The 14434-nt window shown below is 32.0% G+C and overlaps 1 protein-coding gene across 3 annotated transcripts in view; it reads right to left on the bottom strand.

Annotated features, from left to right (window-relative positions):
- Ge-1 (Enhancer of mRNA-decapping protein 4 homolog Ge-1) overlaps positions 1–14434 on the bottom strand; it is a 140110-nt gene that overhangs the window by 46052 nt on the left and 79624 nt on the right. For all 3 annotated transcript variants that reach the window (XM_085810508.1, XM_085810506.1, XM_085810507.1), the window contains exon 16: positions 10499–10685. In XM_085810508.1, the coding sequence (XP_085666634.1) occupies positions 10499–10685 (187 nt within the window). The remainder of the gene's footprint in view (positions 1–10498; positions 10686–14434) is intronic.

The raw sequence follows: 14434 nt of genomic DNA, 5'->3' as shown, positions 1-14434 counted from the left end.
TGTCACGCTCATACTCACAAATAATGAGCCGCTGAGGAGCTATTGATAGAGTTGTTACCTTTACAATTAATTATCAAAGTTGATACCTGACTGAAAACCAACTCTACTTAAAAATCTCATACAGATAACATGTTCTTTTTTACATATTGCAGACAAAGTGTGTATTAATCATACTTTTGAATGCAATATTTTACACTGTAATGAGAAAAATGCAGTATACTTTAAAGAAAACAACCTTTACCTTGTAATAAAATATGCAAAATGGTCACAGAAGGCACCTACATAGGAATGACTGGAGTTACAACATTAAAGCTGCGAGCAGTATTATGTAAAGGTATGTCGGAGAGTGGTTTCATGATTCCCAGATCTATTTCTTACAGTGGCACCAGTACATAAAAAAGGTTAAAGTAACAAAATTTGTAGGAATATGGGCACCAGAAATTACATACTAGAAATAAGCGAGATGATATAATGCAAAACAATTCAATGCATTGAATGATTTTGTTACATTTTACTTCTTTCTATACCACTGTACATTTAAGCATTCTTTCAGCCACTACAGCCAACAGAGATTGTATATTAGAAACCCTTATAACTTCTGATTGTACAAAATTTTATTATACAATACTGTTCAACATTATAGTGTTCTATTGTCATGAAAAAATGCAATAAAATTTATTTAAAAAATATGCTCAGATTAAGTAGGCCTGTATGACCCAGATTAGTATGTCTTTATGGCATAGCTACAGTTGTCTAAGGGGGTGACTGAACCTCCAAGCAATACTGAGGCAGTAAAAAGAAATAGTGTTTATATGGCAGTATTCCTTCTGTTTACATTTCCAGAAACATAAACACAGCTGATATTTGCAGATGTAACATGATCTGTCTGTTGTCATCCTGCCCGATTTTCTTTGAAGCTAGTCTACAAGCACTAAGCGCAAAACATTATATCAAAAAAGAATATATTTTGAACCCAACTTCTTCACAGTTATATAGAAAAAACAGAGGTAGTACTTTCAGTTATATATTGCCATCGAAGATACACATCTTTAAAGTCTGAAGTATCTACAATCATTGAAAATATTAATATATCATTGAAAAATTTACTAATATAAAATTATATTCAGTAAAAACATTCATAACCTTCTAAAATCAATATACATTTTATGCACACAGTGTGTTTATAAACACTATGCCAAGAGTAAATTGTATTTCAGACAAAAATATTTTCAATGAGCATTAACAAGTGTGATCGTCACAAAAGGAACCTGACCACCAATGACTAATATGTGATTAAGATATCTTATTCGTTGATGATCAATTGGTAAATTGGTTAGCAGCACACACATAATCAGAATCAAAATTTTACCAGTGTATGTTGATTTTAGTCATAACAAGTAAATACTAGTAAATATTAATTATTTTAATGTATTTTATCAAGTTATTATTACACAGTACATACAGAGTGAAAAGAAATTTGCTTAGTTAGATATAAAATTATAATATTTAGTGTATTTTTGTGGATTTAGTCACAGGAAATCAAAGGGTCACTAAAAGAAAAGTCATTCATCTTTCACTAACTTTGGAATTGATACTGAAACCAATAACAATCACACAAACGGGAAAAAAATATATTATTAAAATTTCACAAATAGGTTATTGAAATTTAAAATATTATTAACAAAAATTTTAAAAAGTATATAAAGTTTAACAAAATTTTAAGAAACAGTTATTAAAAACTGATATCCATTTTATGCATTTTTTAAATAAACAGTTAAAAGTATTTCCTCTTAAACTGAAAAAATGATCTTATACACTATTTATAATTAATCAAAAATAAAAATACCATTAATTCTTTCTACAATTTTCACAGAAACTGACATTTTAAAATTTTAAAGAGCTAAAGAATTTGGTTTGAGTTTTTTAATTAGAGAAAATATGATGAGCATTTAAATAAGAATTTTTCTTAGTTTGAATATACGCAAACTGAGATTTTTTTCGCTTAAAACAACTATACTTAATCCTTTAGTTTCAATTTAGTTATTACTATGTCAAAACTTTAGAAAAAAATGCCAGCAGTAGACTTCTGATATTTGAAATCTGGTTTTAATTCAATTTTCTTTACTCTTTATCTACTGACAGTACTTATACATAGCGCAACAACCACTACTTATATTCTGGTGGTACGTTTAGAAACAGTCTTTTAACTCTGTTTTTTCATAACAGATGGCAGTAGTTGTTCTAGGCTGATGAATCTTGCGAGGAAGAAATCTTTTTTCGAACAGACATCATGTTCTTTTGCTGCCATTTTGTACGGATTACCGCTCTTATCTTTTCTTTGTTATAAATATGTAATATCAAACCAAAGGTAAGTGTTGTATTTTTTTATTCATTCTGTATTGTCTTAGAATATTATTTGCCCAATCATTATAAGATAACAGATTATGTAATGTGATTAACGGTTGAATTATTCGGTGGTGCATAAGTACCACCAGTACACGTAGTGCTGGAGAAAAACTTGTTTTCATTTTTTCCATGTAATTACAGTATTTCTGTTTGTTATAATGTAATTATGAAAGTGTAGGGTAGCAATATGTTTTAGTATTTTTTGTAGATTTCAATTATAGATTTTTTTAAATTATTTATTTTTTTTTTTTTACAAACACTGTCAAAAGCATTTGAAAATGTTAGAATTGAATGTGAATTTGTTTTTGCATCCCAAATAAAAAAATAAGCTAGATTTTAATTTTTTAGTGTGTGTGTGTGGGTAAATGTAATGTACTTCACATAAAAAGTTTTCAAGCAATAGTAAAAAATTCTTTCCTTTTTTTAGAATGCCCCGAAAAAAAGGTCTCACCATTAAGGAGGCTTTGGATATGTTGAAAGACCTGCTATCAGAAAATAGTGATATCACTGATGATTCATCTGATGAAGAATTTTCAGACAATATATTACAGAAGTTTTCGTCAGATTCTGAAGATGTTGACTCAGTAATGGAAGAAGACCCTGGGTGCAGTGATAAGGAAAATCAGGAGCCAAGTCCTTGTAAAAAAGCAGTCCCTACCTCGATATGTAAATGGAAAATTGATAGACGTTGGTAGAAAAGAGATGTTTAGACTCAGGTTCCCATTTTTTCTCTAAAATCTGGATTTGTAGATAATATTTTCGATTCTTTGCTTACTCTAACAGATTTATTTCTAAAATTTTTTGATGACCTTATTGTTGATAATATAATTTTTCAGATGAATCTAGCAAAATAAATAAAGCAAAATGACAAACAAATTACACCAATAACTGCCGAAGAGATCTATGGGTTTATAGGATTACAGAAGTTTTCGTCAGATTCTGAAGATGTTGACTCAGTAATGGAAGAAGACCCTGGGTGCAGTGATAAGGAAAATCAGGAGCCAAGTCCTTGTAAAAAAGCAGTCCCTACCTCGATATGTAAAAGGAAAATTGATAGACGTTGGTAGAAAAGAGATGTTTAGACTCAGGTTCCCATTTTTTCTCTAAAATCTGGATTTGTAGATAATATTTTTGATTCTTTGCTTACTCTAACAGATTTATTTCTAAAATTTTTTGATGACCTCATTGTTGATAATATAATTTTTCAGATGAATCTAGCAAAATAAATAAAGCAAAATGACAAACAAATTACGCCAATAACTGCCGAAGAGATCTATGGGTTTATAGGATTACAATTTTTATTCAGATTACACAGATTACCTAGAACTCGCATGTACTGGCCATCTGATACCGATACTTCAGTAAATGTGATCCCCCAAACAATGACACGTGATCAATATTTTCAAATATTATCAAATATCCATCTAAATGACAATTTATCAGTGCCGGAAAAAAATCTGATAAAGTGTACAAGCTAAGGTCCTTTATTTCTAGTTTGAATGAGTATTTTCAGAACTTTAGGATAGGCACTCAAATCCAGTCAACTGATGAAAGTATGGTGCTATTCAAGGGGAGGTTTACTCTAAAACAATACAACAACCCAAAAAACCCATCAAGCGTGGTTTCAAACTTTGGTACCGGGCAAATATGTCCGGATATATATATATATGAATTTGATGTTTATCAAGGGAAGCAGACCAATAGTAACAGCTCAAAAAGAGGATTTGGACTGGGCAGAACAGTAGTTCATGAGATGACAAATAGTCTGGCAGGTAAAAACCATATCATCATCATGGGCAATTTTTTCCTTCCATGCCACTATTTGAGTATTTGAAAACGAAAAATATATATGCAGTCAGCGCCATTCATCCTGATAAGAGTTGAGTTATCCAAACTTATTGATGGTAAAAGAATTAAACGAGGGGAATTTGATTATCAAATATCTGATCAAGGAACATCCTTCTTCAAATGGAAGGACAATTGAACCAAACATTTTCTTTATTATCATGGAAATGACACTTGCAAAGTCCAAAGGAGACTCAAAGATGGTACCAAAATTGACGTTTCCACACCCATTGTTCTAAAAGACTACGGTGGACACATGGGGGGGGGGAATTGATAAAGCCAACATATTACGTGCTATTTATGATAGGGACAAGAAATCGAAAAAATGGTGGCACAGGCTTTCTTTTCACTATGCTAGAAATGGCATATGTAAATTCATATATTGCATATGTGGAAGTGCGTCATGAGAAAATTTCGTCCCTCGAATGCATGCGCTGCATTACCAAAGGATTACTAATAAAATCAAAACCACAACCAAAATGAAAAGGGAGACCTAAATCTAATGGAGAAGAACAAACTTTTTTTTGCAAAAAAGAGAAGAAATGGAAATTTGTCTGTTTCTAATGATGTTCGTTTAGAAAATAGAGGATGCCATTGGCCAACATTTGTGTTAAATCGAGGATGCTGTGAATTTTGTGCATTCAAAAATATTCAATCAAAACCACATTCAAAATACTCATTCAATGGAAAAAATTGTTTTTATGATTTTCATCAAATGTGAATTTCTACCTTTATTATGTATAAAATAAAATTATGTCAATTTGATAATTTCTTTGTTTTCTTATGAGTGTTTTTTGGTTATTTAGCATTTTTAAGGGGTCAAATTTCATTAGAAATATCATCCATAATTTTTTTCTATTATGAGGAAATTTATACATAGGGTACTGACAGTACTTTTAAGTACCACATTAATTAACTAGTTCTAACAAATTAGATTTTGCACCGAGGAGATTTTTTTTTCTTGTATATTCTTTAATTATCAATATGGCAGCTAAAAAAAAAGTATATTTATGAAGAAATTTTCAGTAGTTTATAATGCAGTAGATAAAGGGTTAAATAATATGTTATCATTATATCTAATATGTGAAAAGATTTTCTCAAATGAAGCTATGAAGTGCAAAAACATCTGTTAAAAGTTCATCCAGATAAAAAGAGGATAGAGATTTACATTATTTAAAAGCATTCAAACAGAATTTTGTAGAGAGAAATTTTTTTTTCAGATTACACCTACTATATTTACATTTAATGAATAAATTTTTATAAAATTTCCATTCCATTAAATTAATAGAATTAACTGATATGATCACTGTGACGAGAGTGCTTAGCCATTTTGCATTTCAGACTGAAATTTTGTTGGAATTTTACAGAGGATGTTTACACATATTTAAAATGAGACAGACCAACACTCAGCAATAGAACAACACACATTGGTTAATCTCTTTTCAACAACATTCAAACAAGACAATTCGTTGCATGCTTCTTGTCACAATGTTTCATTTATCTGAAGATTAGGGAAGCCACATATTATTTGAAAAGAACTGATACGGAAAGAGCAATAGGACGATAATTTGATGGATTCTTTGGGTCCTTTCCAGGTTTGACTATGGGGATCACTATAGCATTTTGCCAAGCATTAGGAAAAAAACACTACTCCCATATCCTGTTATACAGAATGAGAAGAGAATTTAGTGATTCATTGGACAAATGCTTCAGCATGACATAGGAAATGCCATCATGGCTAGGACTCTTCATAGGCATTAGTGACAAAACTCTGTTCATCTCCAGCATAGTGAAACCAGTGTTATATGTTTCTGTATTGGAAGAGTTAAAATTGATGGATGTATTACCACAATGAAGCTTAGCTGAGAGGAATGCTGGCAGATAATTATTACTCAGCACTAAATGTCTCTCCTATGATATTAGCAGCATCTTCTCTGCTGCTATATGTTAAGCCATCCTTTTCCATAATGTGAAGTCCATGATCCTTATAATTACAACTTTTTAACAAACACACTTACTTGGAATGGAAAATTTAATGGATGACACATAATTGATCCATGTATCCCTGTCTTTGATGCCACACTCTCCAAGCATTTGCTTTTGCCTTTTCATAGGAGATAAGATTACGAAGTGTGGGATACCTGTGGGAAAAAAAAAAAAAAAAAAAAAAAAAGACAAGGCGTTTCCTTGCTGTCTATGAGCTACTTGACAGTCACTGTTCCACATTGGCTTGGGATATTTAGGAAAACTGCCTGATGATATGGGAATAGGGATTTTAGCTGCCTGAACAAGAATATCAGCGGCAGCTTTACAGCTTCATCAACTAGCACATTCTTTGTCATGTTATTAGTAAGCATAGCTAAATGAGAAAACTTTTCTCAGTCTGCTTGTTCATAAATAAAACGCGGTGATCTGGAATTGGGCCATGCTGTAACTCCATTAAAAGTCACAAAGACAGGGAAATGACCGCTATCAAAAGTGTCATTCCCAGTGCTAAACAAAAACAAAGGGACAAAAAGGGAGAAATTATCGTGAACAAATGGCTAGATCAATATTGTGAAATGTCCTTGTGGGTTGGTGGAAATATGTTTCTTCTCCACTATTAAGGAGGAACAAGCAATGATCACTAATGAGGTCCTCTATTTATTTTCCACAATAATTTATATCACCACTACCCCAGATACGATTATGGCCATTGAAATCTCCAATTATAATGAAAGGAGCAGGCAACTGTTCTACCAAATCTTCTAATTCCTTTTTATCTATCACTTCATTAGGAGGCAAATAGATGGTACAGACAGTCACAAGCATTCTGATATTGATCTGCACCACAACGGCTTGGAGACATGTGTGCAAAGGAAAAACAGTCAAAGGGTACACGTGAGAGCTAAGGATAGCAATACTTCTACTTACCCGCTCGACAAAAAGTCTTTGCGGACAGTTGAGTATCTCTGCAACTTAGTTATGCTATCTTGCTTTAGAAATGTCTTCTGCACCCCAAAACAGGCAAGGTGATAAATATCTGTCAGGCTTTTGATGTTCACGAGACCTGATGAAATCTGCGACAGTTCCAAGAAATTAAGCTAGCCATCATGAATATTTATTTTGCCTATGCTAATTCTTTATTAGACGCGGTAGAAGATTTTTTGGCAGAGGTAATCCTTCTTCTAATTCCATTTCAGAATCAGGCGTATCTGATAGCATACTCTCTAACGACATATGACCAGGATTTACTGTTTCTGAGCTTATGTTATTTGAAGAGGACTTCGTTTATTTTTCAATATTAATTACTTCAGGTTTTTTAAGAGTTGGTGTATTTTTAGTACTGACAGATAAATTGCTATTTGGCATTTTTTGAGGTACTTCAGTTTTAGTCTTTGTTTGAATAATAAGTGATGTATGAATGGCCTATTGAGCGAACAGATTTTGTTGTATCGGCCAAACTCAGATTTGGATACTTTGAGTGCTTTCAAACAATCTCTTAGCTTCTGTCTATGAAACTCTTTTGATAGCCCTTATAGTTTGAATTTCCTTTACGGATTTCCAATTGGGACAGGAGCAAGAGAAAGATGAGCGACTTCTTTTACAATTAAGAAAAAGAGGCTTGGCAGTGCTAAGAATAAGGAGCAGGCAACTCACTTCATTAGGAGCGAGCAACACAGCAGCGAGCACATGTTACCGTAACATGTTAAGGTTACCGTAATATGCAGCCTTTGAATGCCCAAACTGGCATTGAAAACAATGCATAGGGTTTGGCTCATAGGGTTGCACCAGGCAATGCAAATAGACTGATTTAACGTGGTTTGGAAGTATAGAAGTGTTAAATGTCAAAATAACATGTTTAGTATCAATTAACTGACCATACTTTCTAATTTTAATATGACATGCATCACAAACATTCTGCTTAGCAAGTTCAGCAATGAATTCTTCAATCAACACTGTTAATAGGTCGACTTCTAATATCATGCCATGACTGGAATTCAGAGTTTTGTGTGCAGAAACTGTAATAGCAACTTGTCCAATTTTTGACATAGTAAGAAGGGTCTTCGACTGATTAACAGAAACTGTTTCTATTAATAAGTCATCAGACTGTAAGCCTTTAATTTATTTTGGTTCATCAGCAAAGGCTTTTATATATTTTTGAACAAGGAAAGATTATAAGGTATCTTCCCCACTTTTAGCATAGTGGTCAGCACGCGTAGCACATATTTGAGAGGCCAGTGATTAGAGTCCTGGCGAAGGCATTGTTCATTTTTCACATCTTCTGCTTCCAAAATAACCTACATCTCTACAGTGGGGCTCGAACTAAAAAAGGTGGTGAATAACGATTCTTCACCACCAAGATTTGGTGATTGGATTCCCTAATCTCCAGTAACCCTTTAAAAGGAAGGGGTAGATAAGGTATTTCTCCCGCCTTCTTAGCATGTTTTCCTAGCGTAGTGATCAGGACGCTCAGTGCATATTCGAAAGGCCAGATTCTAAAAGAGTAAAGATCACTGGAGCTCCAGGATCATGACACCCATCTCACCAAGAAGATGATCTCCAGACGGGCTAGAGTACCTCGGGATTGCCACACCCGTACTCACAAAAAGCGAACTCCTGAAGGCTCTAGTAGTTATAAATGAGGTATTGTAGGCTAAGTTATCAATGAAGATCATAGAAAAATCTAAGTCCAAAAAGAAATCAATAAGATGGCTTAAAAAAAAAATCAAAAACGCTTTACGTAATACATCTCATTTTCCAACATAATTTGAGAAGTACCTTTTGCCAAGGAATGAGCTGTTACTTCTCACTTATATGTGTTTCATAAAGAAGAATTATAAATCTGCTTAACATTATTTAAATATATTTTACAACTTAAACACTTGAGAAGAATCATTATTTCATACTAGGAAAGTTTTTTCTTTAAATAAATATTTTGTGCACATCTGAAATCAGAGGTAGTAGATATATTAGTTGTATACTGTGTTACTCACAAGTAGTATCTAGCAGCAAAAAATCTGAGGAAATGCTCACACAGCTCACTTCTCATCACCAGAGCAGAGAATAATATCAGAGGTCATTCTTTGAATGACAACTTGATGCTAAGAATGATGAAGAGTTCAGTCATTTGCTTCTTTATACAGAAGTTCATTGGTTATTAAAAAGAACTTGAGTTATACAGACAAAAAGTTTTCAAAAGACCAAGATACTGCTTTAAAAGCAAACTTGACAAGTTCAAAAACAGATACAGCCTATTTGACAGATATTTTAGATAAATCAAATGAATGGTGATAACCTAAACGTAAAATGCAATTTCTGTGCATGTTACAAAGTTCAGATATTCATTAAGGGGAGAAAAAAAAACTTGGGCCTAGGGGAATTTAGCCACTTTCCAAATCTGTCAAATGTGGGGGAAAATGACAAAGAATTATAATTGATTATTGCCAACATTTAGAAGCTCTGAAACAGGATTTAAAGAAATTGTTTATTATTATTAATAATTAGATATTTAAGAAAGAGATGTACCAGATTGTCTTTTGGACTCATGCTTCTCTGCAATTTCAAGAGAATCTCCAAATTTAGAAAAAGAAATTGAATCCTATAAATATCCTCTTATTTGGAATACTGGACAGAAATTTCTCATAGAATTCCCTTTGTCTTCTTCAGTGAAACATGGATTCAGTGAAGCAGTAGGTCATATAATTAAAAAACAAATCAGTTGTAAATAATTAATCATAGAGATTTGAAAATATTGACAAAATTGGAGCAGAATATTGACGAACCATGAAGTTAACAAGTTCATGCCCCTCCCTTTTTTTACTGGTTTAAACTGTATTCCTGTCCCTTATAGTATTATTTTGCTTAATATGACTGAGCATTTACTGTTATTTTCGTTAATATACATGTAACCCAATCTCATCATTACTGTTCCATTTCCTTACATATTTTTTTGTAAAAAAATATAGATGTGGGACCCTCAGGTGAGGGTGATGAGTAGTCAATTGTATATAAAAGTGGGAAGTAATTTGAGAAACACTGCTTTTAACTATTAAAAGTATTAAAATTGCAGGTATTTTTTGTTAAGGCAGTCATCGCATAAGCTTTTGCTGATATTAAAATTTGCATTAAAGATTAGGCAATTGCCAAGTTCGGCAACTACGTACAGTGACTGCTTTAACAAGTGCCTAAATCCATTTTATTTCAAACAATATTTCTTTTCAAGCAGAGCATATTTTATGACAAATAATATCAAGAGGTTAAATACCTTTCACTTCGGGTAGAAATTAAATATTCTTTTTTAGGATCAGGTGCTTGAGGCCATTCTTTCAGATATTCCTGTTGGTTTTGAGAAGGTCCACTGTTGCCAGACATTGTAAATGAACTTAAGCTATTACTAATATGTTCTACATCTTCCTTAGTCATAATTGTTGAATTTTCATCTACAATTCCATCTAAAAATACAGAACACTGATGATAAGTAATATTCAAGACAACACCGAATTATTAAAGAATATCAAACTGCTGGCATGAATATATTTGTAAGAACATAGATTATTTCAGTGAAAATTTGTACAACTTTATAAAGCTATAGCAGACTTTTAGGAGATCCCATAAAATAATTTCTGACTTTTATATTACTCTGCAAATGCCCTTCTATCTGATTCAAGCTAAGAACATAAAGAGCACCCCATAAGAATGAGACAAATTTAACAACGTAACTCAAATTTGAAATGCTGCATAAATCTGTTTTATCCTATCAAGTGAAAATTTGTTCTGCTCTCCTCATGCACTTTGTATTTTAGAAACTGATTCAAGGCTGCCACTCAAACAGAAGAATGAAATTTCCTGAATTTTCCAGGTGTATTATAAGAAAATTTCAGTCTATCTGTGTAATGCATGTTGGCTGTGCTAAGAGGTAAATTAATTATGGTACCACTTGAAAATATAAAAATTTGCCAATTACATATGACTTATACTTATATACGTATAATATATAATCTCCAAAGCATTACTATTATAACTAAAATAGGAGTTGTTTTCGCCATTGGAAGATTGAGATTAGAATCTGCCCAGCATAGATTAAAAAATATCTTTTTTTTTTTTTTTTTTTTTTTTTTTTTTTTTTTTTTTTTTTTTTTTGCAGACATTTTGCAGCTAAAAGAAATCTATTTAATGATATTTTTAAATAAATCCACGTATTTTATATTTATTTAGCAGCATACATAAGCAAAAAATATGTGCATTAAATTTCATGATGGTATGTCATCATACTACTAAAGTTAGTTTCAGAATTATGCAAAAGAAAATTTCCTGAAATTTGAAAGTATTATTTACTAATAATAAATAAATTTAGGGGGAAGAAGCAACATTAAATGATAAGAATAACATTGAAATAAAGATAATTACTTAAAAACTGAATTAGAATAATCAACGATATTTTGGCAAATATAGTGATATTAAATGGTTAGCCTAGGTGACTGATTACTTGTTTATTTTTTATTTTACTGCAAAATGAAAAAGAAGGCATTTATTAAAAAGAAAAAGACAAAAGGTTTAAAAGATTTTGCGGTGAAATTCTAGTACACGCTACGGTCTCAGCACGATTTTAGAAAATTGTCACCAACACCAAAATGACCCATTTAAACTGCTCATCAGAATGTCGCCAAACCCCGTGTGTACTGTACATGGAGGTTAGAATAGAATATATGAAGGCTATTCTAACTTCCATAGTACCCTATACTAGGATTAAACCAATTTTGTCTTATACGAGAATATGTATTTTCTTTAGTTCAACATGCGTTGCACATGAGCACGTGAGTCTCTCGATTCTCGAGGTTACTGGAAACCAAAGTTGCTGGAAACTTGCTTTGCCTTTTTAAAAAACAATTTAATTGGAGCTGCGAAAATTGGCTCCAGGTCAGCTGGATAAATGATGCTCACGCGATACATAATTCGCCAAGAAAGTTATTGCTTCCAACGACGGCACAAAACTCACTTTTTTGGGATTACCGTATGAAATTCCCTGAATTTTCCAGATTTTGCCTAAAATATTTAAATTCCATGACATTTTCTCTGAATTGTTTTGTCAGTTTTCGAATTCCCTGACCTTTTCCGGTTTTCCAGGTAGCGTGGCAACCCTGCTGCCTTTAATAGTAAAATCTTTTGTATAATGGCTAGTGGTTACATCCAGTAAAAACAGAATATCTTCTTAGGTGATAACATTTGACGAAAGGAATTGGTCCTTTTAAAATGCAGTGATTTAAATAAACAGAACCATTCTCACTTCCCAGAAAAAAGGATAGGTTTAGGAACATTCTGTGTGCAAATAGGATTCCTTTAAGATGCGAAATATATTTGCAGTTTATACCTATCTGGTGGTTTCAGAAGGCTTTATAAGAGTTAAAAGTTTAAATAAAAACGGCAACTTTATACGATTGTAAAGAATTAATGTTCAATTTAATTTATCATTAAATTATACATTTCCATTACATCTTTGCATTTTACTTAATTTCAATTACTCGATACTTATTGTTCATTCTGCTTTTGAATTATGAAAAACCAGCTGTTAACATGAATTTTAAAATAATATGCAGATTTGCAACTAATGTCACACATTAAAGGACTAAACTTATCCTGGTAAATGATTATCAATTGATGAAGTTTGATTGTTTACATAATATTCTTTAATATATATATATATATAATAAAAAACTTAAATTAAAAATATAATAATGATTTAATACTGTTGTGTGCATATGGATTTGTATTAAAATGCAAGCAGATCCTATGATAAGTTGATAAAATTTATTTTATCAAAAGGAACACCTCAGAGTTCTGGTGCGTTCTACAGAAATACACACACAGGTGTTCACAGTAACACAGAATACAATCATTAGTTACACTTCAAACTACTAAGAGCATTAAATACAACACAAGCAAAGCGCATCTAAAAGGCAAAGTTTTCAATAGTTTGAAAATGCTCTGAACTAACATCTCCCAACCACAACTGAGAACAGATGCTTTCACTGGTGTTATATAGTTTTCACCTGGCCGCCAAGATATTTCTAGTACTTTCTGCTTCTTGAAATTTCTGGAAGTCATATGCATTACACATAAAATACATTACAATTATTCAATTACAATAATTATCACAGTGATACAGGGACTGTCACCAAATGTCACCAAGTTTGGTGACTTTTGATGATTTCTCACCAAATTAGTGAGACAGCCTTTTACTCAATGTTAAACAGACTTTCCCGCGTATTCTGTATTATTTTTACTTTTCCGTCAAGCTTCGCCATTTAGATTTCCACATTACATTATACGAAAGAAATACAATTTTACATATAATTACATTAAAATGATCTATTTATGTAATAAATTTGTAACAATATGTTACAACATTATTATCATAAATAATCACATGCAATATATTCATTAATAAAATAATAATACCTTACAATTAGAAAATGTCCTCCTTTCCACTATTCCAAAAACCTAGCTGAATAATAGAAATTTAAAAAAAAAGCACCTAAGAACTTCATACCATTGTCTCACACATGCATCGGCATCCTACGGCATATGGTATAATTTTCAGCGGAGCTCAAAACGACTTTAAAAAGTTATTAGATAAAGATAAATCACTGTCTCTCCTCTCTGTCCCACCTCATGCCTTACCCATTTTCTCTTCTTTTCTTCAGCTTGTCATGCCAATATATGAGTAGCAAGTATGCTTTCAGTTGGCAATTCATACCAACATATTTAATCAAATGGCACTAAAAAGAGGAAAGCTTGATATTTGCAGTTTTAAAGATTCTTGGACAAATGAATATGGATTCATACAATAAAAGAATTATGCTGTAAGTTTATTATGTCGGGAAAGCATCAAATGCTGCACATCAAGTGTACAAAGACATTTTTAAACTAAACCTTGGTTCAAATTTCAGAATTCTAATGAGAAATGTGAAGTTATAGAAAGAGCTGTTATTGGATATAAGAAACAATATACCTTTTTTTTTGGGGGGGGTCAAACAAATGGAACCAAACCTAAAGTAACCAAATGTAGTTTCATAGTTGCTCACTGTGTAGCTGCCAAGGACAAATCTTTCACAGACAACAAATATATAAAGGACACATCTTTAAAGTGTTGAAATACTGTTCAGCGAGTTACCAAATCTACAAACAATATTATCCTGAACTG

The sequence above is a fragment of the Stegodyphus dumicola genome, chromosome 2 (genome assembly GCF_044657685.1).
Source record: "Stegodyphus dumicola isolate Sdum_Otavi_A_Nest chromosome 2, ASM4465768v1".
Lineage (NCBI taxonomy): Eukaryota > Metazoa > Arthropoda > Arachnida > Araneae > Eresidae > Stegodyphus > Stegodyphus dumicola.
The sequence above is the reverse complement of the archived record's forward strand: the minus strand, read 5'-3'. Positions and strand labels throughout refer to the sequence as shown.